This window comes from Chroicocephalus ridibundus, chromosome 9 (assembly GCF_963924245.1).
Source record: "Chroicocephalus ridibundus chromosome 9, bChrRid1.1, whole genome shotgun sequence".
NCBI lineage: Eukaryota > Metazoa > Chordata > Aves > Charadriiformes > Laridae > Chroicocephalus > Chroicocephalus ridibundus.
Window position 1 is genome coordinate 32,047,328 of NC_086292.1, and position 25,080 is coordinate 32,072,407.

Consider the following 25,080-nt stretch of genomic DNA (forward strand, 5'->3'; position numbering starts at 1 on the left):
TGCAATGACCAGTTCATCCATCCACTCTGTTGCCTCCTGTTGTTCGAAGTCTAGTGTAGTATTTCTTAATATCTCTCCCTTTTTGTATCTCTGATCTTGTTTCATCCCAGCAATTACTCTTTCTCTCAGCCCATGTTCTTGTGTCTCTCTTGTGCTTGCCTGCTTTTGCCACCACTGTTTTTATGCACCTGGCAAACCCTAAAACTTTTTTACCCTCTTTGTCTGCCAGAAGACATCTCTGTGTGTGCCTACAAAAATCCCTTATAGCAGAGGCAAATATCTCTTTGCAGAATCAAAAGCGTTCTATGAAAGGACTACCTAAAGGTACTCAGGCATAAATCACAGGAATCACTGCACTTATTGGGAGTTGGGGAGGGCTTGCCTTTTTCTGAAGTATTTGAGATTGGACACGCTGTTGTGAAACAGCAAGCTAAAGTGATCCAACTGAAGATCTTTTGGAAATAATTTTTAGCTATATCTTGCTTTTGTTACCAGTGTAACATGTGGGCTTCAATAATTTATTTTCCACTAGCCAGCCAGGCGGCAGTTTTGATCCCCAGCCCCCCACCCGCTTCTGGGTGTGGTATGCCTGTTCGGTTATCTGAGCATGATTCAGCGGGCCCCAGAGCAGAGCTGGTGCCTTGCTCTTCTAGCATTTATTGCTTGTAGCAGACGTCATTTAGACTTCTTACAGCTGAGGTACTCTGGCATTTACACGCTGAACTCTGAGCACCGATAACCGAGTGCTGATGGTGCGGAGCTATAGCTGCAGGCTGGCGTGAGCTGGGTTCGCCGTGTGTGAGGCCAGAGCAGGAGGGTGCAGCTCTGACTCGGTGGCAGCGAGTGCCCAGGTTGGCGGGGCGCGGTGTGTCCCGTTTGTGACCCCTGTGTGCCCAGGAATGAGGTGCTGTGCTCTGCCCAAGACCCCCAGCACCATCACAGCTGCGCTGCCCTGGGCAGCCCGAAGCACAAGCTGCAACGGCACGCTGCTGTCCCTGTAGCGCAGGGGAGAGGCCTGGGGGTAAGGGGTACGGGGGCCGCCTTCCCGGGGGCACTGGGCAGCGCCGCGGGGGCCGCGTTCCTCGCACTCGAGAGGCGGGTGGCTACCGAGCAGCTTCGGCGGAGAGGGGGCTGGGGGGCGAGGGCTGAGCCCCGATCCCTGCACCCCGGGGCGCCGCTCCCGGCGCCTCCTCCGCAACCTCGGGGGGCCCCGGGGACGGGGCCAGGGCCCTGCGGGACACGGATGCGGAGGGAGCGGCCGCTCCTGCCCTACCCTTGCCCACCGCGTCCCTCTCCCCTTCCTGCTGCGGGAGGCGGGCGCGGCCGGGTGAGTCAGCGCCGGGCCGGGGGGGCGCCGGGGCGGGGAGGGCCCGCCTGGCCCTACAAAACCCCGCCCGGGCCGCCGCCGGCCCCAGCTGCTGCCAGAGCCATCGCCAGAGCCGCCCTGCCCCGGCCAGGTGAGCCCTCGCTGGGCGCCCCGGCCCCGCCGGCGCGGAGCGGGGGGAGGCGGCACGGTCCCGCGGGGCCGGGCCGGGGGTGCGGGCGGGCGTCGGGTCGCGGTAGCCGCTTTCCCGGCGGAGCGGGGCGGGCGCTGCGCGGCCGCGGAGCGGGGCGGTGGCCGGGTGCGGCCGCCGCCCTCCAGCGCCCCGCGCGTTTCTCTTCCCTCGGCGTTCCCCGCCCGTTACTTTCCCGTGCCCGGCTTCGGGTTGGAGCGGCGGCCGCCAGGGGCGAGGCTGCCCCCGGAGAGCTTCGTGCGCCCCGCACCGGCACTGGGTGTGGCGGCGGCGCTCGGGGAAGGGAACGGGTCCCAAACTTAGTCGAACTTCCCCAAATGCTCTTTTCTTCCCCTCGTTAAGGAGAAGGCGGCTCAGCTGGGTTAACGATGATGCTGTACGGTCGCTTTTCGGCCCGGAGCCCCGCAGAGCGGTGGGGCAGCCTCCCCGGTGGCGAGGCTGGCGTGACTCCCCCCGCCGCGGCGTAGCCCTCAGTCGGGGGCCGCGGCCCCTTCCCGGCTCCCCGGGCGCGGCGGCTGGATCGGCCGCTGGCGTGAGCAGCAGAGAAGCCCTTGTGCTGGGAGCGCTCCGGGTGGGCAGGGCTTGCCGAGGTTTGCCTTGGCTTTCCTCGGCCGGGAGCCCTGTGCCGTTCCTCGCTCGCAGAGCCAGGCTTGGGCACGGCTCTCCCGCCCTGCCCCGGCCGGGAGCAGAATTGCAGAGCTCTTGCTGCCTTTTGGATTGTGAGTCAGCTTGGACACCACTTCCTCCTCCCTCGAGTGAGGAGGGGAGGTAGGGCAAAGGAATGTTGTCATGTATTTTTAACTGGAAGAGAAGTGAAATGATTTCAGGATAGTCATGCAGAAGTGAGTTGCGTTCTTATACACGGCAGCTTTAATTATGTTTAATGTTAGTTGCTCCTATGTTCATATTCACTCTGTCTGCACAGAGATGTGCAGAACCCGACATTTAGGTCAAGAGTGAAAGAATCTTTTGGAACCCCGGTGCCCTTGAGTGATCCACCCCTATGTGTGCCTTCTGTTGGCAGAGTGAGTTGTGATAAGCAGTCTTAATGAGTACAGTTCCCACTAGCTCATGTATGGAATGGTTTGCCTTGATTGAAAAAAAAAAAACCAACAGTTTTTCCTATAAAGTCTCAGAAGCGAGAATGACTTGAAGTAGTAAAAGTTCTTAATTTTGTATATGTATTGTATTTTCCCGGAATGGAACATCTCCTGTGTTATTACTGGTGTCTGTGGAAGAGAACGGTTAAAGTATGTTTGTGGTAGCATGGTTTGATGGGTTTTGAAATCCTTTTCTTTAAAGCTATTTTTTAATTCAAGTGGTGGCTTTAAATGATCTGCTAAACCTTATCGGGTGATGTGAGGAGATACAGCCTGGCTCATTTGTACTTGTGGGTAGTACTGTATATAAATGAATGAATTTGAGTCCTTATTTCATTTACAGCAGATGTTGTGGATCTTCCTTGCTCTCCCTCATCTCCTCTGTTGCCAGGCCTTGCCCTCGTTTTTGGAGACCTGACACAAATGTGCTCCAAGTGAAAGAGTTTCCATTCTCTCATTCTGGGGATGCCGTTTCCTTGGCTCAGATGTCTGGGAACACCCTTTGCTCAATCTTGGTCTACAAGAGTATAAGTGCTTCTTAAAATGCTAACTCTGCTTATTGAGCAATGTAGTTGTTTGTGCATACCTGACACTTTTTTCCATGGATCACATGGGATTTTTCTCTGTGAAAATTCTGCCCCTGGGAGGTGCCCCTGGGAATCGAGATATGGGGCTGCTTTTAAACACACACTCCGCTGTCACCAAACAGTTATGGGGATAAGGTACTGAATATAGACTAGGTCCAATATAATAGCAGATTTGCAAGCCAGTGATTACGGTGGGGGTCGAGGTCAAAGCAGATGCTATCTCTTTTAGTAGAATAACGTTATGATTCAGGATTATGTAATGCGGTTTTAGGAGGAGAACTGGTTGTAGAAACTTGCCTTAAGGTGTTGAAGTATTAGCTTACAGCTGGAAGGTAGAAGTTGATTCTTTTCCAGTCTAAGGAAGAACAAGTTAGTGCAAGTATTTTCTATTTACATGTTCAGACTCACCCATTACTTGTCAAAGCTACATCAGATAAAGTCAGTCCATCAGAGAACAGTGAGAGTCTGTTCTCAAATGTGAGTGCCTTACAGAGCAGGGTGTGACAAGAGATGCGTTTGTTTTCTGAGCAAAGATCTTTCTCTGCAAAGATTCTTGCAAATACTCCCGTTTTTTTTCTTTTGTCAGCTTGCTGCTGATGGGCGGTCTGTTGCTATAGCATTGTTGTGTGCTGATGATATGAACCTCCCAGTTCCAGCTCTACGTGAGGGTGTGTTAGTTCTGTTCCTGGACTCTGTCCAAGTTTTTTGTTCCAACAAGCCTGATTCAATGTGGGTTTTAATTGATTTAGAAACAGGAGTCTTGCAAAAAGCCATTCAGTGATAGTTTTGTGAAAGATTATACTGCAATTACTTTGCTTCAGCTTTCACTGGTGTTTTTTAGTTCTGTGTGACAAGCAAGACTTAAGGACTTGGTATTGGTTGTAATATTGTCAGAGTACAAAGGTCTCATTGTTAGGCATTTCATTTTGTTAAGAGTAAACATTAATAATTTCATAGCTCAGTAATGTATCATCCCCCTCTAACCAGCACGGTTAATAGTGCCAATAGCAGGTAGCAGTTTATTGCAACTTCTGTAGCCTGTCTTTAAAGGGCTGGGTTGGATTTTTGCTCTTAAAAGATTTATTTGCAAATAAGTTGATGCATCACTGTGACTTTCAATCTCTGACTTATTTTTCCTCCCCTGGGATCTTAATTTTTCCTTGAAGTAAAGTTGCTTTTGTTACTTATACCTAGGTTGCTTCAGAAGATGAAAGGTTTTCTTTCTGTATTTTAACCAAGGAAAGGTGTGATTACTGCAGTTAGACTACAAAAGCCATGTAATAGAGTTTCTGCATTTTATTCTCGTAACTCTTGCTATATCTGCTAAAAGAAAGGATTTCTCTTTTCTATTGATGTACAGGAGGTTTGCAAGAGCTAAAACAAAAAATAAACACTTGTTTTGGAGTTTTAACCAGATCTCCGTTATTAAGAAACTATTTCAAACTTCATATTGGTTCTCTGAGCTCCTGGCTTCAGATTGATCACTGCGTGGAGAGGAGTTTGGTTTGTCTGGGAAATTTGCCTGGGCGGCTAATACTGCTTGCCTGAGAAAGCCCTGATACCATCAGAAAAGTGACTGATGGATGATAAAAAAAGAATCTGAAAACCTGTAGAAAGGAGGTACCCAGGACTGTCTTGCACAATAGCGGGGAGTTGGCTCGGAAGGCATGGTATCTGGGAGCTGGACGGGGCCAGGTAGGTGGGGGGGGAACTGGCAACAGCGTGGAACTGAAGGGAGTGGCACCCAGTGAGGCGGAAAATTATGCCATTTTGGTTCCAGGCTCAGTTATCAGACAGTGGAATGTCGCTGGTCTTGAGGTGTTGCTATCCTTTCTCCTACCGCTCATCAAGCCAGCCCTTTTCTCTGTTTGATAATGCTGTCTCTACAGCTTGGTTGTAGAGTTCCTGAGAAACCAGCTTCAGTTTCAACAGGCAAAATAATGTTTGCTGCAGGTGCCAACCTGGATGCCTAGAAGGTAAAGTGAGTGGCAAAGTCTGTCCTTTCAGTAGAGGAATTCGAGAGCAGAGTTTTGGGAATGCGTCAAGCCTCTTAAATATTGCCTCTGGCTTATAACCTTTGGAAAAAATTTCCTCCTTAGTTGAGAGACCCTTCCAGTAAAACAGTAATACAGCTCTGGCAAACTTCCCTGACCAGAAATCATGAGTTGAAAAAATGAGTTGAAGTGAGTTGAAAAAAAAGGCAGGACGTTGTAACATAAGCATATCCTATCAGTATTCATTTTCACAATGTGCTTAATCTGTCTCAGGGTTGGGTTTTTCCTTATTTTTCTTTATATACGTTAGCAAGATGTTATGCAGGTTCTGGCAATGGAGCAATGATATTGATTATCTTGCCTGACTGGCTCTCACTTCTGGACCTGTCATTTTAAGAGACCTTATTACCTGGTAACTGACAATCATGTCACTAGCAGGTGTTTGTAGCTTGTCCTGTGATTCTTATTACTGGGGAGCCACTGCAAAACCATGTGATATTAGAGGCATCTGTGGCCTGTGTCCAGGATTAAAGATTGAACAGCATTATGGTTTTATAAAACGTCTGCATGAACATAAATAGTTTAAATGTATTCCATGAGTACTTGAGGAACTGAGTGTCTGATTTAAATGCTACTGCTTATTGCTGCTTTTTGGCTTTGAGCTGGACCAGACTCTGATATTTCTGCACAGTTTTCCTGGTACTGAGTTGTAGGCTTAGTTGATTCTGTTTCTATGGTACAGATTCTCCAGTTCCTAAGTTTAAGTATTTAAAATGCGGAAGAAATGTGTTTTTTTTTTTAAGGAGTAAAGTTAAATTTTTATTGTACAATAGAATGAAGACCTCTCTCTGTTGCAGTGTTAATGGTGGTGTGGCTTGGAAACTCTTAAATCTGCTTTCTTGCTTGGGATTAGCAGATTCATTGGGCCATCATTTTCAGTGCTGCAGTATTTCAGGACTATATAACATGCTGATGTAATTGTAAATATATCTAAGTCTTCTTGTTTTGTTTTTTTTTCTCTTCCTCCAGCATTCTTTCAAGATGTCTACTGTCCATGAAATCTTAAGCAAGCTCAGCCTTGAAGGAGATGTAAGTATTACTATCTAAACAAGAAAAGTTTGTTTTACTTAAATGCCACATTTTATTTCTTCTACAGGACTCTCTACCAACAATTGTACTGAGCTGTACAGTTTACAAGATTCCACACATCTCTTCTACTTAGACTTATGTTGACTAAAAACCTAGACAGCAGTGATCAGTTCTCAGCCACAAAGCAGCTGGGAACCACAGGACAATTACATGAGGTGACTAGATTTAATGACAGTTCTAACTGGCCAGCAGTACGAGCAGTATTCATGTCCTGGGCCATATAAAAGACCACAGGACAAACTGAATGGCTGGTTTGCATCTGTGGTCCCTCTTACTTCCAAAGGAACAAGTGAGTTAAGGATGATAAGAGAAGATGGAAATGTGTCTGGTTTTGCTGATACCTTCCAAGTTTTTGTTTCTGTTTCTTTTTCTTTTTTTTTTTTTTTTTCAATTAAAAATAGAGAACATTACTTACTGGGAATTAAAATATCGGGGATCATATTCCTGTAATAGTTGTCACAAAACGAAACTACCTCTTGAAAAAACTTATTTTCTTAAACTTCTTTTCTCATTTTCTGCTTTGAAAAGCATAAAGAAACTGGGTTTTGATTGTGTATTTTCCACCACATCTGCACTTGCTTGGTAGTTTTATTGAAATACTGGAAAGCCACACTCTTGTTTGTTTGATTTCTTATGTTGCAACGTTAGATGGTAGAGTTACCAGTGTAGTGTCAGGATCTCATGCCATGAATTTGTGGTTCTGTGATTGTCACTGAAGAGGAAGTGAATCCTATCCATGCATTATTTCATCACGTTGCTTACACACTTGCTATACTTTTAAATTTTATATCTGGTAACTCCAGATCTGAGCTAAGTACAAGCAAACTTTTGGCCTATTTTTGTTACTCGTTGCGAAATAAATTATACCATATGATCTTTGTGAAAGAGCTGTTGCAAAGAACTGGCTGGTGCACTGTAGGTAAGTAGCAAAGCTGATTTTGTGCTGCAAAAGAGTCAACTCTTCAGATTTTTTGACTGTGTTTGTTTCAGTGGAGAATTACTTTTGGAATAATATTTGAGCAATCTGTTCTCAAGGGCAGAAATATTTCTTCCATGATGTTTGTGAGTAGTTGCAAAAGTCAAATTTGAATATTGTTCCATGCCAGCATGTTCATCAGAAATCCTGCCATAGAGGCTAAGAAATATCAGGCGTCTGGTTTGTTCTGTAGATCCTAAGCTGGAATACAGAATTATTGAGTACCTAGTTTACATAAAGGATTTGCCCAGTTCTCCGAAGCAAGTTAACTGGTGTTAAACACGGTACGTCAACCACCTATTTTTTTCCAAAAAAAGTTTTTAACCTTGAGGGTATAGCGCAATCATAGCTGAACCCAAGTCTTGTGCAATAAGGAATATGTGCGTTCTGCATCAGTGGTATAGCAATTGATTTGTTTCAAGACGAAGAAACTGGCTGGCTTGCTTCAGCCTGGTATTATCTTCTCCTTTCTTTAAGGAAAGGAAGGAGTTGAGGTGAAGTTAATCTATGCTTGCAGTCTGCATCTATCCACAAGAAAGTTGCCATGGTTTGGGTGGATCAGGACAAAAGTATGGAAAGATTCTGTAACATGCTGTTATGCTTCATCATATGCTCCATCTTTGCACTGAGAATTGAAAGCCTATATTTTAGTCAAGGCTTTATAGATTCCTTGCCAGATGATGTCAAGTTACTCAGTTTTCAAACATGACTGATGATTTGTTTGAAGACAGGGAATACTGAGATGTAGATATCTTGAAAGGGTCCTGTTTTTTTTCAGAAGAAATCGAGCCTCTTCAGCTTTCCTGTTAGTGATATGTACTTCTCCCTCATGTTCTGATCTTCCCAATAGGATTGAGTTTGTCAAGCTTGGAGGAAGTAAACCAGTTGGAGGACTTCTGAAGCATGCTAGATATGTGGGGAGAAAAAAAAGTCTTTCTCTGCTTTAGTCTGGCCTGAACTGCTTGTGCAGTTACACACTAGCTGGACTTCTACTGCCTCATCCTGGAAAACTTTGTATTGCACTAAATGGAATGTTAGTTGGAAAAACTCTCTTGTCTGAAAACATCCAGTACCAGTACTGTGGTACAATAGTGTACCAGAGTAAGAGACCACATAGTCTGGAATTTAACTGGCTGTTTTTCATAGGCAGAATAGTCACCCGGATGAGACCTCTGTCTGCTTCATGGAAGTACTCAATACAGTCACCTGAGAGAGTAAGGCATAGTCTTTATGGATGCTGAATTTGAAGACGATCCATTTATTGGTAGAGTAGCCAGTACGTTTCTGTCTTTCCTGTGTTTATGTACATACATGGTGCTTCCTGGGTCTTTTGACCAGCATCAGGGGATCTGAATCCAACTTGATGCATGCATTGGCTGGAAGGACAGAGGAAAAGATAGCTCCCAAATTGCAAACATGCCGTGAGTTTTATCAGTGTGTGATATCATCTTATAGTAAAATACTCTGTCCAAATGACTCAGAAGATACTTAGAGCTGGGCAGAAGGAGTAGTACCCAACTCTAAGCTCACCGGGTGACTTGTTTAGATTATCCAGCGGTGCTGGTTAATTAGATAGAAGTACCACATGATTGTGTATAGTATTGGGCTTTGGTTTAGGAATCTTTCAGGCACACGGATTTGTCTGAGGCTGCGGTGCACATCTCCATTTTGTTTTTCTGTGAGCAATTTGATCTGCTAACAGGAAAGGCTGTGTTTTGTGGTGTGGCTGTGGGCCAAACTGGGGCCACTTTGCTAGATTGAGCTGATGGTAAGAGACAAAAGAAAGAATGGTTCATTTTATTGGTGCTTTTTTGACTTCCCATGTCTACAGCATAACACAGACCGTCTCAAGAAGGCACAGTGGTTGCTGCCAGAGGAATCCATTCAGGACAGTGTGATCTCTACAGGATAGAGTCAAACGTAGTCAAAAACCATGGAATTTTTTAGTTAAAAATTTGTCCTTCTTTTAACAATTTGCATGTAAAAAGATCCTCCAGCGACATTAAGATAGCTTAGTCCTGTTTACAAGCCCAGCTTTCTGTTGGAGTTAGGGACTGAAACAAAGGTTTCTGGGGATCTTTACCGAGAAAGCTTAGTTGTTCATTCACTTCGGAAACAGCTGTGGCAATTTCAGGTGTTAGTTGCTACACCTTTCTGCCAGAGGTTGGGGTCTCTAAATTGAACTCAGCAGAGTGGGACTTGTAAATGTTTCTCAGCTATTTATATGAAAATCCATGGCTTAGTTTAACCTGCCCGTGGGAGGTGATACAAGCTAAACTGTTAGCTTACACTGAAGCAGCTGAGAAGAGTTGAATTTCTATTCTGGTGACCTCCTGTTTGAAGCTATAATCCTCAGGAGAGGACAATAGTAAACAGCTGATAAAATCTGGTAACTTCTAAAATGTTGCAACTGTTTACTAAGTGAATTTACCTGCAAGTCCTCTTATTCTTAGCAGAGGTAGTGTGAAATGTCATTTGGTTTTGTTAGCCTCGTGCTGCTTAAACCAAGTATCTGCAGGCATAGAGTTTCAAAAGGAGATTGTGAGTAACTTCTGCTTTATAGAACTATAGGCTTAAAATGATTATTTTTTTTTGTGTTACCTTTAAAGGCCATAAGATAGGATGGAAAACTTGTTCTAACTTATTGTTAATGTTCCATCTCCCTCGACTTTTTGTTTTAATTGTAGCCTGTAATCCAAAGTAAAGTATTGGCTTCAAATCTAAAATAGAGTAGACTTTCATGGCAGAAACTTAAACTTTCTTTGAATTAGCTTTCTGTAGTCAATTTCCTTCAGATCTAGCCAGAAAACTCCAGATTTTAGAAGATTGAGGTTTAGTGAGTAAAATTGGAATGTGTTAGGTTTTTGCTGCAATAATATGTAATATCTATTTGTATGTATTCTTTGTTATAATAAGCCTGGCTGTGAGGGGATTTCTGGACAATACACATAAGGAGAACAGAGTTCAGTGGCTCTTAGCAGAATTCCATTTTCACAGATAACTGATTGTAGTTCCTGTATTTAAAAACTTGTCTAAATACTAGTTAACCAAGAGGCACATGTTTTATTAACGGCAGTGAGGACAGGATTATATGATTTAACTTTGGGATTGTTTTTCTTCTAGCATTCTCTCCCACCAAGTGCATATGCCACAGTTAAGGCCTACCCACATTTTGATGCTGAACGGGATGCTGCAGCCCTGGAAACAGCCATCAAGACCAAAGGTGAGGAACATGGGCTGTGGCCTTGATTCTGCTTGTAAGATAGAATGATCATGTACCAAAAAAAAAAAAAAAAAAAAAAAAAAGGTACTGTGTGTAAAGACCAATGTTTTAATATCCTTATTTTAGAATACCTATTTTAGGAGGTGTTGGGTTTCTCAGACCTCACTGATGAAAACTTGACAGAGATAGATTTTAAACTCTGTAAATGCCTGCTTTGAATATGCTTTTGAAGTCTGTAGCCAAGAGTTGGTAAGGTTATCACTGAAAACGTCCACTTTTTTTCTCTTGACTCATCAGTACTTCAAATTCTACTACTTTTCTGCCACTGAGAATGAAGTGTCGACTTCTGTGGCAGTGATTTGGGACCAAGCTCTGAATCATGGGATTCCTACTGGATTATTGGATTGGACATTTCTTCTTCCTCTCAGCTTTCCAGACAGTTGAATAGGGATGGTTTGAACACTTTTCTCCTGGGTTTTGAACTAAATGCTCATGTATCTTGTATTAATTTGGGGTCAAAGAAAGTCCTAGAAACAACAGAATCTAGTTTCTCAAATAATGTTGCAGTATTTCAGGAGCAGGCAGAATGAGAGTCCTCTGCTTCTCTGACCCAGGCTCTCAGGTAGGTTTCCATCTCCTTATATCGGTGCTACCACTTCCACTGACTGGTAGGAGACCGTGATGGAGCAGGGGAGAGAGATGCAGCTGTGTGGGAAAGCCCAGTGTACTGAAGCATTCAGGAGTACAGGGAGTATGAACTACAACTCCGGCGTAATATCTTGGTGGTACTCCGAAGGCCGTGATCCTCTGTCCTGGTCCTGCTCTGTCAGAAAGAAAGGGTGTGCCACACTTTCCAGACTTCCTCCAGGCGCCAGAAGCAACAGCTGGGCGTAGCTGGAACAGCCAAGTCTTTGCCTACATGTCAGGAGAGGGAGAAGTTTAAAATCCAACCAGTTTCTCATCAGAAAGAAATGCAGTCTTCCATCAGTGCCAACAAAGCACATGTTTGACTTGCTACAAAAAGTAAAATATTGCCCCTCCCTAACAAGCATGAGGCTTCCTTTCGCAAGATTTCTTAATTTAACTGGAGAAATCCCTTGTCTGCTCATTAAAGTAGGTTCAGTTCTGATTTTGAATCATTTCATATTTTTTTTCTTATTTAAAAAAATCCTCTTGCAGGAGAGGAGTAAATGTCATCGTGTTCAGCGGAGTTTTGTCTAGACTTAAAAATTTTTTACAGCTCTGATTATAGGGCAAATCTAAGCATGTCAAATATACTGTCTGACTTTCATGGATGGGTACAAATTTACACATTTTAACACTCAAGCTGTTAATTAATGCAAAAGAAAATTGCAATATCCTAGGCAGTACAAAAGCTTTTCCAGTCAGGAAAGTCAACCTCATGTAATTTTTTTGCTTTCTTCCAGCAAAGATAAGCAGTTTGCTGAGTTTGGTTTTAAGATACATGGAAACATTTCATTAGAGAGATGATTCCTGACCCTTTGAACAAATAATAGGGAAGCTTATTTATGGACCTGCATGTTTGTAGGATTGATCTTATCTCTGCTCATTAGCTTGTTGTCCTGGAGCTTTTTTGGGAAGGGGGCTTTAAAGCGGAGAATCTCTTCATGATTTTAATACTGAATCTTCCACCATAAAGACTCTCTCAAAGGAAATATTCCTGGGGGAAATAAAGGACAAGAATGCTGGGACCCTTCTTCCAGTTACTGTTTCCTTGCACTTCAAATACTTGCTTACAGAAAGTTTTCATCTGCTAAATCAGAAAATTGGCTAAAATGTAAACTCTCTAAAATATGGTGTTTTTCCAAATGAAAAGTCTGAATCACCCAGACAAGAATTAGTTTTGTACAGTGATGTTAACAGCCACACTGGGTAATTCTTCTGCAAGAAAATATTTTAAGATATTCTATGAAATATCTTTGTAGTTTTTGAGCTAAAAATGTAATGCTCATGATGAACAAACAGTACATACCCACAGCAGCTACCTTTTTCCTAGGAAGTATCACTGATTCTCTAGCAATTGTACCCAGAAGGTAGAAATAAGCAATGCAAGTTATCATGGAATTGTAAAGAGTAAATGACTTGTTCATCTTGTTTTAATCAGTGAGAGAGATATAACAGGTTATAAATACTTCCAAAAGCTCTTTTTGTGGTTGAGGTGGTCAGTTTCAAAAATAAATGGACATAAGACCCAAGCATTTTGAGGGCTTTGCTCTGTACAGGATAAAGGACTCCTGGTATCTGAAACCCATGCCTTTTCTTTGTTCCAAAGGGCCTGTATTTCCCAATCATCAAAGTTGTCTTTCACAGTGTATCCTTTATAGCAGTACTATGGAAATGATATCCTATGGAGTCTTATATTTGGGAAAAATCGTTTGGGTGTACCTTCTGCATTTTTATATAAACAATATGCAAATACAGTATTTGCGGTCAGGACGGGCCAGTTTACTGTCTAATTAATTGTCCACCTGGTTCCCAGTAATGCAGACTCCCTGAATCGGAGTCATGACTCCCCGTTTTGGTGATTGTGTCTGTAAGATGGGTAGAACTTATTTTACGGGGTAAACAACAGCCACATATTTGTTTTAGGGCAAAGACTGGGGGAGAGTGTCTGACTGTTCTGCTCTAAACAATGTCTAAATATTCAAGCATTCATTCACACTCTTCCGAATAATTCCTCAGAGGTTAGACATCTATTTGGCTATTGTGAGTTCTGTGGGAAATGCTGTGATGTGTTTACTGGGGCTTAGATTTATCTGCAAAAATTTTATTGCTCAGCCTTTTGGGCTTTGAGTAGAGTTGGACGAAATGCAGGGGGTTTATATTTATCCAACAGCCTCAAAAGGGAGATGTGCAAAAATGGATCTAGATGATACAAAACCAGTTTGTAGGTAGCGATACTTCAATGTAGAGGTTGCATAATGCAAATAACTCGTACAGTTCTGGCTTGTTCCTTTTGTAATTGTCATTGCTGTGCCAGTTGCATTTTTAGGCTATTTGGTTTTTCTGTAGTGAGTTAATCTAGTGCCTTAGCACATGTCCTTTGTAAATGTTGACTATTTACTGTATAGGACAAGAGGCTTTTTAATTTCTGTATGATGCTCCGTTGTGCCCCACGTATCGATTAGCTCAAGTATATGAGCCTAAATAGAAGAAACTAACTAGGAGAGTAGTAACAGAGCATACATTTGTATGCTTTTAATTCTTTGTAGGAAAGGAGACTGCTGAAGTGTCTCCCTTCTGTTTCAGAGTTATTCTCTAGCATTGTGACTTTGTATTTCTCAAATACTTTGTGAAATAATTTTATTGTCAGACTAGGTTACGAATAGTTAATTATTTGCAAGCTAAACCACAACCTTTTATTGAGGCCTTGTCGTATACTTTTTCTGTTCCATGACTGGCAGAATTCAAACACAGGTTTGTTGTAGGAAAGCACTCAGAAACATACATCTATAACAAATTCATCATATCCAGAAATTGGTAAAACAATGATGAGGTGTAAATTATAATATATGTATATTATGTATATTATATGTTAGGAAGCAAAAGTTCAGAGGAAATCTGCTGGCATGCTGGTGAGGGAGGGTAGTGTCTGAAATCCACCAAACTGCATGAGTCTCACGTATTCACAATATTAATGGTATCAGTAAAGAAATACCTCATTGCAACATGGTTTGGGTTTGGTGAAATCTTACTAAGCAAAATAGCAGAGCTGAAATTATGGACTTATTTTATTTACATTTTCCCCTTTGACTCCAGTGAGATCAGAACTTTATGCAAGGAAAATAAGACGCTGCAGGTCGTGAGCTCAGTAAATAGTCCTGGGGCTGTGTTGGTACCAGATACATAGTGCCGTTGAGGTCTCACAAGTGCTAATCACATACATCTCCCACTAATAACTTGAGGCCTGCAATCCCATTTAATTCATTCATGTAGTTTGATGATCTCTGTAGTAACTAGATGCTGTTAGGACAGAAATAGCTTCTGGTATTCTGTCCATGCTGTCTTTGAAAATTAAATTTAAGAGAACAGACTTCTAGTAAATGAGCTGCATGAATGTATGCCAGCTCTTGTGAAATGAAAGTATGTTAGCTCTGTTCTCACCTCCTCCTAGAAAGTTAAGTGGCTGTCCATATCGTCCATTCTGTTCAGAACAATGCTGGTGCTGTTGTTTTGGCTCATGGAAATTCAAGTACAGTCACTTTTAAACCAAAAAATTAAAAACTCTGACTGATCCTTTCAGTTGTGTTAATTTCCTCTTTTTGCTGATTGAGCCATAACACTGTCATTTTAACCAGTGCAACGGATTGCCTCTTTTGCCTCTTTTAGAAGAAAAGTTGTTGTTAATCAGAGTCTTGTGGGTTATTTATTTATTTGTTTGTTTGTTTGTTTATTATCTGCTCCCCCCTCTCCCCTCCCCCAAATATATTTCCATCTGCAAGGAATTTTCTTGTTTTAAAAAAAAAATGAGCCACAATGCCGAATTTTCAGCTGCCCATTGATAGAAATGCACTGATAAAGTCTGCCCAGCCAGAATAAATTTGGAAATAAACTTTTGTTTCATTTCCCTGAAACTTCCAGAGATTTTAGTGAACAGCAGAGAAAACTGTTTGAACTGCTCTCCTGCTCCACCCCACCTCAGCAGATGTGAGTCAGCATCCTGTCCATGCAGCACGATTCCCAAGTGTGAACTACAAGCACTCATTTTCCATTAAATGCCAGAGCAATGAGTTAACTTCATATTTCCATCCACAAAGCATAGGAATAAGAAACGCAGTCATTTGTGGGCTTCTAATCTATCACAATTGTGATAAAACTTGAAAATATCATTTGCCGGTTTTGAATGCCAAGAATAGTTTAAATTTAGAATTTATTAAAAAGCTTAAGACAGTGGCTTACGCTGTGGCCCGGCAACAGCTGAAAGGCCCAATGTCTGTGTGTGGCCGTTCCTGGACTGGGAGAATTTGTTTTCCTTTTTTATAAAATGGGAACACTTTAAAATGTGCAGGAGCAGATTATGGCTGAAATGCGAAGTCAGCATGTTTTCAAACCAAAATTTGTAACTAAGACATACGATGCTTTCCAGGCCCTTTTGACTCTTGCGGGCCAAGCTTGTGTGAATAGCACTGGTGTAGGTCTGCCTCAGCGTGAGCTGAGGACGTGGGGCTATCGAGTACAGTATTTCATCACGAAAAATGTGGTGAAGAGGGAGAAAGGAATTTTGGGGTTTGACTCATCATTTTAGAATCTCTAGCTAGGGGCTAAAATGTCTTTTGCAACATTCATGCTTTATATGATTAATTTTGTAATATCTGTTGTAGTCCTTTGTTTCAAGTTGCTGTAAAGTTGCTTTGGGCAGTAAGGAAAATAAATGTAGATGGATTTTGGCAGGGATCTGAGTCCTGCTGGTAGCTGCCGATCCAGTTCTTTCTTTCTGTTTTTTTGTCCAAAAATTATCACTTACACTGATGTGTGTGCAAACGTGAAAGAAGCTATTCATAATACTTGTAGTAGATGGAGGGACCTGAGTCGAAATTCCGGGCTTGTTCTGACATCTAGATTAGAGCACCTATTTGCTTCAAAACCTGGCATGCAACTCACTGGAAAAAATAACTAGTTAAATGTTATCTTTCTGTTGCAGAAGAATATGCACTGTATTAGACACGCAATATTTAGAAATAGTTTTGCCTCTTTTAAGCTTCATCCAGTCAGTCTGGCAATAGGCCAAAACAAGTGGTTACACAGCATGGCTATAGGTTAGCTTGATATTTGAGCATAAGAATGAGAGCTGTGCTACCTGGCTCCTCTGTCCATCTGTTTATAAGCTGTGCAAACTCTTCTGTTTGGAAGACTTTATTATCTGGACATTACTTCCCGCTGTGCTGTTATTTTCCACCTGTGTTTGAATGGCATGTCCAGACAGGTTTGGTTACCCAATAATGTACGTGAAATACAAACACACATTTTACCTAGGGGCTGAATTCAGCGATACAGACACAAATGGGCATTGGAGAATTGGGGAAGGGGACTCAAATTCTCTCACTTACATCTTTTTACAAAGCATTCTAAGAAAAAGACTATCATTGTCCTCCAAAAACATAGTTGTGTTTGGTACTTTAAACAGTGTAAGAAAATTAAATTCAAAATGAGATTTTACTGGAGCAAGCTCCAGTCCTCACCTGGGCCTTTGGAAATTTCAACCACCTGCCATTTGGTAGGTAAATTTGAAAGTACGCTTTAGGCTGACCTTTTCAATTCGGTTCAGATACATTCAGTGTCAAAGTGTGCCACGCTGTTTTTCTTATTTGTTACTCCAACTCTCTTTTTTTTTTTTGGTTTTTTTTTTTCTTTCGCCCACCCCCTGACCGCGCTGTGTCTGTTGTTAACAATTCTTTTCTTGTGGCAGAGGGGTTTGCATTTCTAAACATTTTTCTTTGAGTGATGGAGACTGGCTTCTTGCAAGGGGAGTTTTATAAGCTTTCATAGTAAGAGAAAGTATTGAATATAACTTTAATGGTTAGTTACAGGAACATAAATACAGCTTGTTTGGCTTTTTTCCATCAATGTGAATAAACAGAAGGTAGCTGTCCTTGCAGAGAGCTCTTTGAGAGACGTGTTAATTGTATGTCCATTGGGTTAGAGCCCTATCACTGGTAACAGAGATAAGTCAGATGCTCCAGGTTCATCTCAAGAAGCTCAAGAGCCTCCAGTCCAGTTAGGCTCTGCGGTATCTTTTGAGTTGCCAAGACCAACCTGCAGATGAGAATAATGATCAGAGGAAGAACTGTACCAGTCTAAAGAATGGAAGTTCAGGAGAATCCAGTTTGAAAGCAACAAGTGAAGTGGGGAAAACGAGGGAATCTGAAGGGCAAGTTAGTAGCAGTAGGCAGGAGCAAGTGGAAAAGTCACAAGATGCTGCCTGCATTGGAAAGAACATAGAGTAATGAGTAGCTCTCTCTAGGAAATAATGTCTGGAAATCCTGCTTCCTGTACAACATAAAAGTTTTTTCTTCATATGCATTGACCTGCACTGATGACCCTGCAGGAGTTAAAGGTGTGTTGTGCATTAGGTTCTACTGACAGCCAGAGTATCTAATCCTAGATGCATGCTTTGGCTTTTAACTTACAATAAATCTTCATGATCTCCTTGCATTCAGCCTGCAATTGCATTTAACTGCACGGATTTGGAAAACTTCACTTCAAACTAAACCTTTACTGAAACGTAATTCAGTTACTTAAAAGATAGGTTGTGAGTTTGAGCATCCAAGTCCTTGAGGTGTGCTAGTTAAAATTCATCATGGATCTTCAAGTGATGATTTTTAAAAAAGTAGCACAAACATAGTTCTTCCATTGTCAAAAACCCCTTCTGTCTTTTGAGCTGCTGAGAGAATGAAATACACTGTTTTATTTTCCCATTCTTATGTTTGGAGTGATAGTTAAGTGACTATGGGTTAAATAGAACTACTTTATTAAGAAGCTTTAATTGAAAACACTCTTATCGAAATGACAGGGCAGGCTTTAGCAAGTACAAGTTCACGTCCGTTTGAAAGCTGGTGTTTTTGAGCAACTTTGCGGAGTACTGAGTGACTGAGCCCAAGTACGCAGACACACAAGCAAAGCAGAAAACAGAAGTAGCAAAGCTGGTCACAAAGTAGACTTTGAGGCGTGTACATGTCTGTGTACACAAAGATCTGCATCACGTCAGAAATTTGGGCTGTAACTGGTTGCCCTTTCTCCAAGGCCAGGACATGACATATGCTAACTGATGAGAGCTGGTGAGCTCTGCTACAGACAGCACATGTGCTGTGTTTTGAGTGTCAGAGAACATACTAATACAAAGAGAACAGCAGCAAGAAAGTGTCATTAACTCTTTGTCTTATGTCTTTATAGGTGTGGATGAGGTCACCATCATCAACATCCTGACAAACCGCAGCAATGAACAGAGGCAGGATATTGCTTTTGCCTATCAGAGGAGAACCAAAAAGGTAGCAAAATATGAAGAAATACCAAGTATTGAATATTTTTTTTGTGGACAGTTAGATTTTTCAGGGCTTGTGTGTTTCACAGTTAACTGGGTGTAAACTGGAGATAAGTATGATTTGATTTAGCTTTTCACTGAAATTAAAGATGCATCTGCTTTGTCCCTGCTGGTCACAGTTTAGGACTGGTGGGACTTCTGAATTTATTGAGTATGCACAACTGGAACTGAAATCTGTTGGAGACAGTGGTTTCCTAGCACCTCCAGAAATCACAATGGGTGACATATCAGCCAGCCAGCAACAGGATCCCCTGGTGAAATATGCTAAACAATAGTGAAAAGCCATTTCCTTCAGTTTGAAGGAAAAGATGAAAGGGAGATGGTTTAGGGGATTGAAAGTATTCTGTTTCTGTTCACAGAGATTAGATTAAATGAGAAGAGACTGCAGTCAGTTGTGCTACGAACGCTGCAGGTGTGGAACGGAGTGATATAATGAGTTGAACTATCACTAGATATTATCCCGTTAGAAACACCTTAGGTACTGATCTGTTGATGGAGAGAAATCTGTAAAATGCATGTGGAATTCTGCATAATGAGGCTTGCTATCTGGAAGGCAAGAGCTGTTCTCTTGACTTTTGAAGTTTTGAGAATCTTACCATAATTGAAGTTTTATGCCCATGAAAAAGAGGAAACTTGTATAGAGTTAGGATTATGATGAATGTATCTCTTTCAGGTTTGCCAGACCCCAAATGATAGTCCTCCAATTGCAGCCCAGAATGCTCATCTGAAACCAAATGTAAATCTAGAGTTAAATTTTGGAAATTCACCAACCTTTATGCATGGCTGATAGAGGTACATGCAGAAGCACGCACAAGTTGGACGCATGCATGTGTGCACAGGTCTGCACCCTGGCAGTCACACCCTATGGGCACTGGGAAAATCGTGCATATGAGTGGACCCTAGTAGTGAAATGTGACACTTAAAGCTTTGTTAAATGTTTTGCATGACCACAAAAATGCACAGTCAAGAAAATCTGCACCTTTTTTCATCTAAATGTTTCTCTCACGTTTTTTCCTTGCCGCGACCCAAGAGCAAACTGAATTTATCACTTTAACAAGTGCCAAAGAATAAAACAGTCTGTAGAAACAATGGAAATTTGTAGTAGAAAGCACTCAGTGAAATAAATAAGTGAATGGCAAGAGAGGAGGAAATGGGATATGAAAAGATGTGAAGTTATATCTTCTAGGGGCAGTATTTCATGACTTTCTTTGGCAATGGGTTATGCAGATTTCTTTGGCAATGTGTTGTGTTGTACTAGGCTGCCAGTTTTGTGTTGCAGGGTTTCTCAATAGATCATTATAATTTTTAAAAGTCACAGATCTACCTCTCTCTTCACTGCTTTGAGTTGAGCTGTGTCTAATAGAGACTGCTGTTAAACTTGAGGAATGGTGTTTGATCTATGCAATCTTTCCCCATCACCAATGTTAATGGAGCTACCAGTGAATACTGGCTCTGCGTGTGTGTCTGGTCAGTCCTAACTGCTGCCAACAATCTCTGACTTTGAAGTAGACTGCTAATATGCTCATTTGGAACACTTACACGTTAGTAAAACCTTTTCTCTCTGCTATTCATAAATTAATGATATCCGTCAGTTATCTGCTTCCCACTTGTCTCAGAGTGCTCCTAGCCATGGCAGAGACTGGCGGAGTGGAGACCCTGCTTTCCTGCAGGGCGGCGAAGACCTTATTTCCACAGAAGCCTGCTAATGTGAGGGCAGGTTCTTGGTTCAGTTTGAGATGTTTTATTGCAGTTATTTTGGTAAATCTCACCCTAGTGATTTGTATTTTCTTCGGCCTTTACACCAAAGTGCAAAGATTACAAAAACTTTACTCAGCTAATTGGAATTCATGGCATTGTCCTAAAATTTATTATAGAGATACGAAGTATTTTTGCTGTTTCAGCTGACGTCAGAAGAACCTGTTTTCACCAAATGAATGATGGAACATTGTATCCAAAATCGAGTTATTGTATTAAGAAGTTTCTTAGACTAAAGCAGCTAGATGCCCAAACCACCCATTCATGATCTTGGTCGATCCATGCAGTAAGTGCATACAGTATTAGCATGTATTAGTGCCCTGGATTAAATGGGTGACACTGGAAATGAGCTAAGTGCCTTGGCTCTTTGTCTCTCTGGTACAAACTTAGCTTCAATTTTGCTGAGGACACTTTCTCTACCCCCTTTTCCCCAGCCCCTCAAGCTCACAAATCGTTAGTGTAGAAACCAGCAATTGAAATGCAGCAATTTTCTTCTGAATGCCGCAGACTTAATTTCAGTTTAGGGAATACGTGCATCTGTGTGAACCTCAGTCGTGATCCCAGGGATTTCAACTTTGTAACTGCAGTACAAGGAAGCTGATACTAGCATTATTCAAGTTGCATCTGAAACCCATAAAAGAGGACATACCGCTCACTTTATTTGCTACAGATTTCCATGCATCCTGTGAAGTGAACATACCTGGCTATTTCTTTCTCTCTGACTTGCAATTAACAGTAGAGACTTCGGTTACACGCTTCTGATAGTTTCGTTGAAGAGAGGGATAATTTTTCTGTGCTCAGGGATGATTTTTCCTCTTCAGCTAGATGTTTGGGAACTGGGCCTGTACAATGGAATAACTGTGCAGTCAATTTTCTGATGTCTCAGCTCATAAAGGGCTGGGATAATAGGAAAAACACAAATAATATAGTGCTGTTGGGAAAACTGTGGGAGTATGATGGAGAAGCACTGACCACAGGGAGTCAAACTCGGATCCATCTGTGCTTATTAGCTCCAACAAAGCGTCAAGACTGGAGTGGAGCCGTTCAGATGTGCCTGCACCATGATTCCCAGCACTTCGTCAGCCACCAGTGGATTTCTTCTTCTTTTCAAAGGATGAGAAAAAATTCCTTTGCCCTAATTTCTTTCTTAGGCTTTCACAAAAGAAAAGCTCTTTATGTTCTGTTTCCTTGTCAATTGTGTAAGAAAGACTGTTGCAGGCTTGGAGACTTAAAGCACTACAGGCTAAATTCTCTGGAGATCAGAAGTGAGCTTTAATTTTTTTTTCTTTCGTCATCCCTCCTTTTTTTACAGGAACTTTCTGCAGCACTCAAGTCTGCTCTGTCAGGTCATTTGGAGACAGTGATCTTGGGCTTGCTGAAGACACCAGCACAGTATGATGCCTCTGAATTGAAAGGTGCCATGAAGGTAAATGAGCTTTGAAATTTAAGTATATTAGTCTGACGTTGCTGTCTCAAGAAGGAGTATGGACTTCATATCCAACGCTACAGTTTTCAAACATGTCCACTGATTTTTATTATTATTTTTTTTAGTACTGCAGTTTAAGTATCCAGCTGCAAGGCATCTAAAATGAGAGAAATTCTGGAACCATGCGATTTTAGACTGTTATAATTAAGTCCTCTCTCTATGGAAAAATAATATTTTTCATCAGGTCAGGAATAACCGAGAGGCTGCTCTGGCTGGTTGCTGCTTTGCTGATGGCTCTTAAAAACAATGCACAGGTTCATAGTATAAAAAAAAAAAAGCATTAAAGCATTAAGAGAGCAGCTGTTAGCTGGAGCCATTAAATCCTCAGCTAGCATTTATAGGCTTAAACAGTAGTTTCCAGTTACTGGGTCATATCATTGATCTTGAAAGAACATGATCTTGAAAGGTCTACCAGACCTGCCTCTGTAGAACACAAGGAGGACGAGGATGGGGCATCAAAAGCAGTCTTTGGAGAAGCAGCGCAGCAGTGAGTCACTGTGCTCAGTCCTCTACATTCGCAGGCAAGCACGGAATAGATTGCTGCTTTAGAAATACCCGCTCTGCAGGCCACTGAAACAAGACTTTGAGAGGTGCTCATACCACTGCATTTACCTTTCCAAGTAAACTAAGGTTTAGGAATTTGTGTTTATAATTATCACTTAAATTCTTGGTCAGGTTAATAATTAAAACCCAAGTATATATGTCCGTTGAAATTCAGAACAAGACAAAAAAACCCCAATTAACTAATTTCTCCAGACTATGAAAAAGGAGTTAAAAAACAGACAAGGAAACAAAACTACGCTCCCCGCCCCACCCCACCCCCCCAAAAAAAAAAAATCCAAACCCAAAAACCCAACCCAGTACGGAGATGGTAACTCTTTAATGATGGGCCAAATCCCTTCTTTGAGTAATCAGATGCTGCCATCTTCTGGTTTAAGGAGAGGCTGTCTGTAATTTACTGTGAATCAGATTTGTTTGCTTTTGGTTTTTTTGTTGTGGGTTGGGGTTTTTTATTTGAATGTCTTACATCTGACGTTTTACGTTTAGGATGACCATATGTAGCAATTTAGCTGTATTTACAGCCCAAAGTTACCTCAGAGTAGCCACAAATGTAGAATAATCTGTCCATATGTTGGCTGTTCCCAAATTCCAAGTACCTAGACTAATGTTCTGAATTTGCCTGAGCTTAAGTTTGGCTTGATCCATAGAGCATAATAAGCTATGACATGGGAATCAAAGTTCGGTAAAGTAAAGTTATCATTGAGGAGTTAATTATTTTGCTGGTACACATTCTTATGAAATACTTTAAAAAGTATTTAGAAAATCTTAAATTTTATTAGCCTTCAATACCTATTAGAACCACTCAGTGGAAAGCTTTCCTAATTCTCTTAGCTGTGAGCCATTTTTATAAAATTGCTTGGGTTTAGTCCTCTTTCCTCCCCGCCCCCCCCCCCCCTTCAATAGAGACACTTTTTCCAAGAGGGTAGTTTTCCACATAATTACCTCCGTTTCCAGATGTGTAAGACTGAGAAGCTTTGCCAAGATGTTACCCAGCAGACTTCTCTTGGAGTCCTGTGCAAACCATGCCCATTTTTGACACATACGAAATGACATTCTGTCACAAATGGGCTTAACAAGCAGCGTCCTAACAGGAGGCATAAGAGTGTTTTTTCTGTCTGCTAGTGATGCTGGGATATGAGGCTAATGACATTAATGTGAACACAGTTCTTTGGTAGGTAAGAAACAAAGCAGAATGAAAAAATCGTTTGTGAAGTCTATTGTCTTTTAAAAAAAAGTTTCTCTTCAAAATACTGAGGCATGTGACTGCCAGATGGCTTTACCAACTAGTAACCTGGGCATCCTCAGTGGTTACTGGAGGGAGAAGCATCTTTAGCTCATCCAAGTTAGTCTTTTGTTCTAAGCCTGTCCTTCAGAGTTTCCTGTCTTTCTCCAGGAGCAAGAATATTGCAGTGGTGTTATCAATTTTCAATTTTTTAATTCTGTTTTTAAATTTTGTGATTTATCTATATAAAACAACTGTCGAGGCTTAGAGTACATTGATCAAGCCACATTATTTTCGAGTATCTGAGTTACTGTAAAGTTTAATTGGTAGCTGATACATTTTGATGTGGTTTATGATTTTGTTATAGTGCAAATACTTACATTACTTTTTAAACAGTAGTAATGCAGCTTAGTTCAAAGTACTGATTCTTCATTGACCTTGGCCACAAAAGTGGCTTTGAAATATTATATAAGACCTCTCACTTCATTCAGCTTTTTCAAAATAATATAACATCTGAATATCATACCAAATAGATTTTTATTTCCTAATATTAATATAGCTAATAGTAATGTTTTGTCTGTATTTGGGCCTTGTGAAGTACATGGAAAATACGGACAATCCAAGACGTCTATTTATTAGCTAGAAATTCAGAACATACTTAATAAATCTTTGCTGACTTGGAGACAAGGCCAAGGCTAATGATGGTGTCATCCTTGGCTTTGTGCTTACAGTGGAGGAGTTGTGTGGAGGGAGGTGGGGAAGAAAAGCAGGGAAGAACAAGTTGACTGCTGCCCAGTTGCATGCTGAGAATCAGATTTTCTCCCGGTGTAGAAGAATGGACAGAAAACAATCATACATGGACCGTGATGGGTTGGCCTTATCCAGTTATGCAGGTGGAGAGGCCACTGAGTGTTACAGACACCCACGGCAAATGCACGTTGCCTAGACATAATACCCACAGGATCTCAAAGCTATTGGAGTAGTATTTTGCAACTAAAAATATTCCATCTAGGGTTTCTCAGGTGCAGTTAGCAAAAAATATCCCTGAACGGTTGTGAAACTGATAGAGTGGGAGAAAGGAGATGAGATGTCTGGAGAATATTTTTAAACCATGCAAGCAAGCCTGTTCATTTCTAGCACCGAACTGAATCATGTGTGTGTTGTAGGGTCTGGGAACTGATGAAGACACGCTCATTGAAATCGTCTGCTCACGAACAAATCAGGAGCTTAGTGAAATTAACAGAGTCTACAGGGAAAGTAAGTTTACTTTGAAACTTTCAATGTACTATGTTTTTGTGCTTAATTACTTGGATAAGTTCCCCTCAGTGTGAATTTGATTATTAATCTCTTACACAACACCTGCTTCAATTCTCTGGCAGTTTGACATAAGATACTATTTTGTACTGGTGTCCTGGATAGTTGTGTGTGTTTATATAGTTTCATCTTTGGTAGCA

The 25,080-nt window shown here is 41.6% G+C and overlaps 1 protein-coding gene across 2 annotated transcripts in view; it reads left to right on the forward strand.

The window, feature by feature from the left end:
* The first annotated feature begins 1,312 nt into the window (after positions 1-1,312).
* ANXA2 (annexin A2) overlaps positions 1,313-25,080 on the forward strand; it is a 30,072-nt gene continuing 6,304 nt past the window's right edge. The window contains exons 1-6 of one of the 2 annotated variants that reach the window (XM_063347249.1): positions 1,313-1,457; positions 6,225-6,284; positions 10,444-10,543; positions 18,455-18,549; positions 21,670-21,783; positions 24,793-24,883. In XM_063347249.1, coding sequence (XP_063203319.1) covers positions 6,237-6,284; positions 10,444-10,543; positions 18,455-18,549; positions 21,670-21,783; positions 24,793-24,883 — 448 coding nt within the window. In that variant the 5' untranslated portion in view covers positions 1,313-1,457; positions 6,225-6,236. Of the gene's footprint in view, positions 1,458-2,185; positions 2,194-6,220; positions 6,285-10,443; positions 10,544-18,454; positions 18,550-21,669; positions 21,784-24,792; positions 24,884-25,080 lie in introns of those variants that run through there. The other variant, XM_063347250.1, reaches the window with a different exon arrangement.